Raw genomic sequence first — 5,272 nt, 5'->3', positions numbered from 1 at the left:
TAACTGATTAAGTCGTGTTTTAGATTGTTCTTGAAAAACTAATCAGTCACGGCTTACTCGGTGCACTCACGGCTGCACATGCACCCATTGATTTTTTTACAGTAGACAGCCGCTCCCCTCTCTTGCAGGTACTGCGTACACCTGCTAAATATTTTAGGGGTATGCAGTACCCAACCGTATCTGCCTACTTTCACCCCTGTTTTTAAGATTGGCCAATTAAGCTACCCCCTTCTCCCGGAATTTAATATATCTATGTTGAAATGCTGTTAGTGGTGCTGATGTTCTTAGCAGGAAGAGGAGGACTTAAGTCAAATTCTGCTCAAGGCCTCATACAACCTTAGACCGGTCCTGCAGGATGAGCTAAATCCACTGAACTGGATACAGAGGAACTAATTAATTTAGTTTTCTGATCTCTACGCTCTGCCTGACTGTAAGTAGACAAAGCATTTGATATGGCGCAGTTTGAAGCATTGTGTCAACGCAATAATAATAATAATAATAATAATAATAACAATAACAATAATAAAAATAATACTAATAAAAAATAAGCTCCTCCACAACCTCAACCACCGGTCCACTAACACACCATCTAAAAACATATCCATAAACTGTATCAGTGCAGATGGCCCACCAGGCTTGTATTACACTGGTGTTATGCCTGAGAAACCAAACAGTTCCTTTAGCCATGGAAGTCTTTTACTCTGAAGGGGCATCAAACTTATCTCTTCACATAACAGTTCTTCTCAGAACATAACATGCTTGGGAGCATGTTATGTTCCTAAGCATGTTAGGAATTCATACTGAATTCAATACCTCATCTGGTCAGATTTAATGTTTGAAGAATTTTTGGTTTTCTAATCCCACTCATTTCTAATATCATCTCTTCTAGGTCATATGATGCATTTTCAACTTTTTACATTGGACATGATGGACTCATTCATTGTCACAAAGTTGAAAAGGTGAGTTAGTGGTTTCTATTAAAAGGCCTTTAAATATTCAGATTCAAATCAGGTCCCAAGTAAAGCACTACAAAATGTTAGGAATACTTGGCTTTCTGAAAATATTTCATAGTGCACCATAACCTTTACAGATTAACTAATTAGACCTAGTCCAGTTTTTTAAAGGCATCTGTCCAGATGTTAAATAGTTCAGTACTTTAGGTGAAAATACAATAATCCCAAGTGTCTGATCCAAGAATCAACCTCTGGATCAATGACAGTTTGTATGTAAATATGCCCTTTCATTATGCTGTTCATTATGTGGCGCCCTGAGACCAGTCAGTGGTGTCTGAGAGTTTCAAGGCAGTCTGCTCTTGGAAAGGACATGTTCACCCACAGCGGAGGACATGGCTCTCCTTTCACTACCTCATATCCTGTTTCTGAGCTGGTGCCTCCAGCCAAGGGTAGGGGGGAGTGATCTTTTGGTCAAATCTTCCCAGAGCCCAACCAGAGTCCTTCTGCATAACATCTCTGAATTCCACCAATATGGGTGGGTGTTATGGCAAAAAGGGAACTACTAACAAATCTTGTAACCTAGATTATTTTTTTCTTTTTAATGTAAGACGTAGATTTAATATCTTCACATAAAACATACTTAAAGCCAAATTATATAGGTAATTACTCTTATCATTTTACTTAACTTACTTTATTTAACAAAAAAAAGTACAACATTAAATATTGGTTCCCCATGTTTAATAAGAATACGTAATCCATAATTTATAAACTCATAGGGATTTCTCTGGACCTTAATTTTGTTCTGGATTAGAGAGGTATAAAGCTCCATGTTTGATTCTTGTTCTGGGTTGTTAAGTAAACTAACAGGTAATGTTCCGACATTAAAAGCTAAATGTTGGTTGGTTCTCCATGTTTGATTATAAAACTAAATGTTGGTTCCAGTTGTTCTAGGTTGCTGTGTAAATGGTACTGTCTAAGTTTGATCTGGAATTGTAAAGTATAAAGCTACATGTTGGTTCTCCATGTTTGATTCCTGTTCTGGGTTATTGCTAAGTAATCCACAATTTATAAACTAACAAGAGTTTCTCTAGGTCTTGCTCTAGGTCTTAGTAAACGTACAAAGCTAAATGTTGGTCTAAAGTAATGAGTACGCCACAAATTCTAAAAGTTATAAACTAAACAAACAGACAGACAGGGTGAAGAAATGACACCTCAGGAAGGATAAGGCACATGTAGCAACATTCAGGCAGCCAACGAAAAGCAGTGAAAATCAGGGCAATGTCTATCTGTAGCCATGAGATGTGAATGTGAAGTAACTCTGTGAGCACTGTAGCCAGCTTCTCCAGGTTAAAGTCTCTGATGCGGTGGACTTATCTAAGAGCAAGTATTTAGGAGAACTCTGCTCCTGTCTTCCTGAAGACTCATATCTTCAGAAACGGAACAAGGTGTAAAAGAGCGTCTTGTTTACATATCCAGGAGAACTGAGATAGCCAGCCAGCCAAGGTCGACACAGGGGAGCCAGTTCCAATGGAGACAATAGTCTACCCTATCTTGGGTAGACTTTTAATTTCCATTTGCCCTAAAGTCTCACCGGTATATCTCTGTTCCATCATACTGATCAGACAGCTTGACAAGGCTCGAAACGACTGCCAACATCTTCCAAATTTGTCAATAAGCCAGGTATCCACCAACTCCAAACAGCCGAAATCCTGTTTTCATGAATCCAAAAAAATACAGATCCTCTGCGTTTTTCAGGGATAACGTGGACAGGCAAAAATATTTGCAAACATCCCAAAAGTCCAAAATGTATCCTGTTGGGTATGTCTCTGCAGGATAAGCAGGCTCTCCTTTGCCCAGTTTTCTCGTTGAGAAAATTTGATCAGATGCATTGAGAGACCAGTTAAACATATCCATAATTTGTAGATTCAGAGGATATGCAAAGTGAGGCTCCAAAAAAGCAGGACAAAGAAGAGTAGGGAGAGAGGAAGGAAAAAAGCACCTGCCTTCACCGAGAGCTGAAAGAAAAAAAAAATACTGAAGTTTAGTTAGTGAATGAATAGTTGAAATGAAATGACTCCTGTGCTTTCTGTGGAGCAGATCCTGTAATGGTTTTGTGGCCTCCTCTTCTCTCCTGTTCCAGGTGATGCCGGCGCAGCCCCCCGTCCTTCCCAGAGTAAAGTCCCTCCTAGCGGGGGCTCTAGTGGCACTAGGAGTGCAAGAACACAGACCTGCTCTCAACCTTCTCCCCCCCATCCTTTCCTCATTGCGACAGAGCAAAAATTGACAGTAGAAAAATAAGTCAGTTTGATCCTGAAAATGTCCATTCACCCTCACCTCTATTTTGTAGCTTAAAATGAAACTACAAACAGATATGTTTGATTCATGCTGTCTCTGTTAGATAAGCAGTCTCTCTGCTTCATCTGTTTAATTTCAGCTGTCTACTTAAAACCTTCCTTAGTTTTTTGAGTTCAGACATCACAGGATTGTCAGTTACTACTCTGCTGCCAAATGTTCTAATTAGAAAAGCTGCTGTTCTTTCACAACTATTAAAAGCATCAGATTTTAAAGATTTCTCTATATGAAGCTTAGGAATAAATGTTTACATGTTAAAGATTAGCTAAGCAGCTTCAGAACAAATTTTCTACTTGCCATGAGTATAGAGTAATAAAAGAATGTTGAATATTCTCCGCTAAATGACGTTCAAAAGATTATTATTCAGTAAACCCTTCCCATTTTAGATGGCTTCTGTTTTTTGAAGATGTTTGCAAAGTGATTATTTTGTCCCTTTTAAAAGTTGCTTTATCATTTAAGTAATCAAAACATCAAGCTAGCATAAACGATAAGAAAAAGTAATCAAATGTAAATGGATACATTTTGAACTGTGTGGTTGAAATTCCTGCCACAAGCTTTGTGTTCCTATCACTGCTTGGAAAGATTTTTTTTCTTATGACAATACAAATCATCACAGCTCTAATCTTTGTTTACCTTACTGACTTTCAATTGGCTTTCTAGAAGTTATAGAAATTTATAATAGCAGATTTCTGAACATGAAGCTCTGGCTTGAGAAGAAGTCATGCTTGGAAAGGGTTGTTTTATTTGCTAAATCATCACATATTTCCTAATCTGCCTGCAGTCTATGGGGATGGACCTGTCCTCACACATTTTGTCTGGATTGTTTCAGTGAGCACAGCAACTTAGTGACTAGTTTTTAACAGCCATCAGAAAACATATTTTGTGTGAAGTATTTTTAGCTAATTATTTAACAAATGGCGTTTTCACCGCATTCAGCCTACGAGCTGGTTCAACAGGAGTCCAAATATGAGTTGAAGTTATGTGGAAATAAAATTTTGATATGGATCAGTGCTGTGGCCAAGACAGCCCCAGTTTCCAAACCTTTACTGCTGTGTCGATAAAAGTGATACTATCTTAATAAATACATTTAGCAATGAACATATCTTTACAATATAAATTATTTTGTGCTTCAACTGTAAAACCAGTTTGTGGGTTAAAAGATGTTTTCCTTCACTTCTTTTTACCTACATTAAAAGTACACAAATGAATAAAATGCACTCATAAATGTTCAACTCTTTGAAGCTTGCTGTTGACTGGTTGGTTCTTAACATTACTTAAAAAGAACCCATTTGACAGTCTTTAGGCAAACATAGGAGGAGTCGGTCTATTTATTAATGGTTTTTGCGACTGCTGGAATTCCAAGTCCTCATACTGATTCATGCATTTCCACAAGAAATGCTTTATAAAACTAATAAATTTTAGTTTTATAAAGTAAAAACTAAAATCTATTAGTTTTAGTTTTGTGATGAACCATAGCTACCAATACAGTAACCCAGGTCCAGTTGTGTTCAGCTCTGCATGTTGTAGAGTAAACTCTAGTGTGATTCCTGACAGGAAGAATAAACTTGTTTGATTAACATGATTCCTATCTTGGATGTAGTTGGGAAGATATATACGGTGCATATCAGAGAAAAATCAAAGGTGATGTTGAATTACTAACAATACTTTGATAGCAAAATTCTTGCAGTATATTAAATTCCTTGCTAAAGGAATAAGTTTTCTCACAAAAAAATGAAAATGCTCCTTTTTAAAAAAAAATTAGGGTTACTTTTTTTTTTGAAGATGAGCACAATATTTACCAAAACAGCCAAATAATATATTACATAAATGTTTAGTAAACTTGGGGAGTCATGCTTTATATGGACTGGGAAACGGTTCAGTGTATTCTCTGACCCTACAATGACTAAGATGGAGTAAAAAGTAAATAAATGGTAGTGTTTGATTCCAAGTCCAAATTATAAGGTTTG

The 5,272-nt window shown here is 37.0% G+C and overlaps 1 protein-coding gene across 2 annotated transcripts in view; it reads left to right on the top strand.

Moving 5' to 3' along the window:
* cunh6orf136 (chromosome unknown C6orf136 homolog) overlaps window positions 1–4,917 on the top strand; it is a 20,166-nt gene extending 15,249 nt beyond the window's left edge. The window contains exons 6-7 of one of the 2 annotated variants that reach the window (XM_015019642.1): window positions 890–959; window positions 3,094–4,917. In XM_015019642.1, coding sequence (XP_014875128.1) covers window positions 890–959; window positions 3,094–3,237 — 214 coding nt within the window. In that variant the 3' untranslated portion in view covers window positions 3,238–4,917. The remainder of the gene's footprint in view (window positions 1–889; window positions 960–3,093) is intronic. The other variant, XM_015019643.1, reaches the window with a different exon arrangement.
* The last annotated feature ends 355 nt before the right edge of the window (window positions 4,918–5,272 follow it).

This window comes from Poecilia latipinna, unplaced genomic scaffold, assembly GCF_001443285.1.
Source record: "Poecilia latipinna isolate Pla-1442-1.1 unplaced genomic scaffold, P_latipinna-1.0 Scaffold2463, whole genome shotgun sequence".
Taxonomy (NCBI): Eukaryota; Metazoa; Chordata; class Actinopteri; order Cyprinodontiformes; family Poeciliidae; genus Poecilia; species Poecilia latipinna.
The sequence above is the reverse complement of the archived record's forward strand: the minus strand, read 5'-3'. Positions and strand labels throughout refer to the sequence as shown.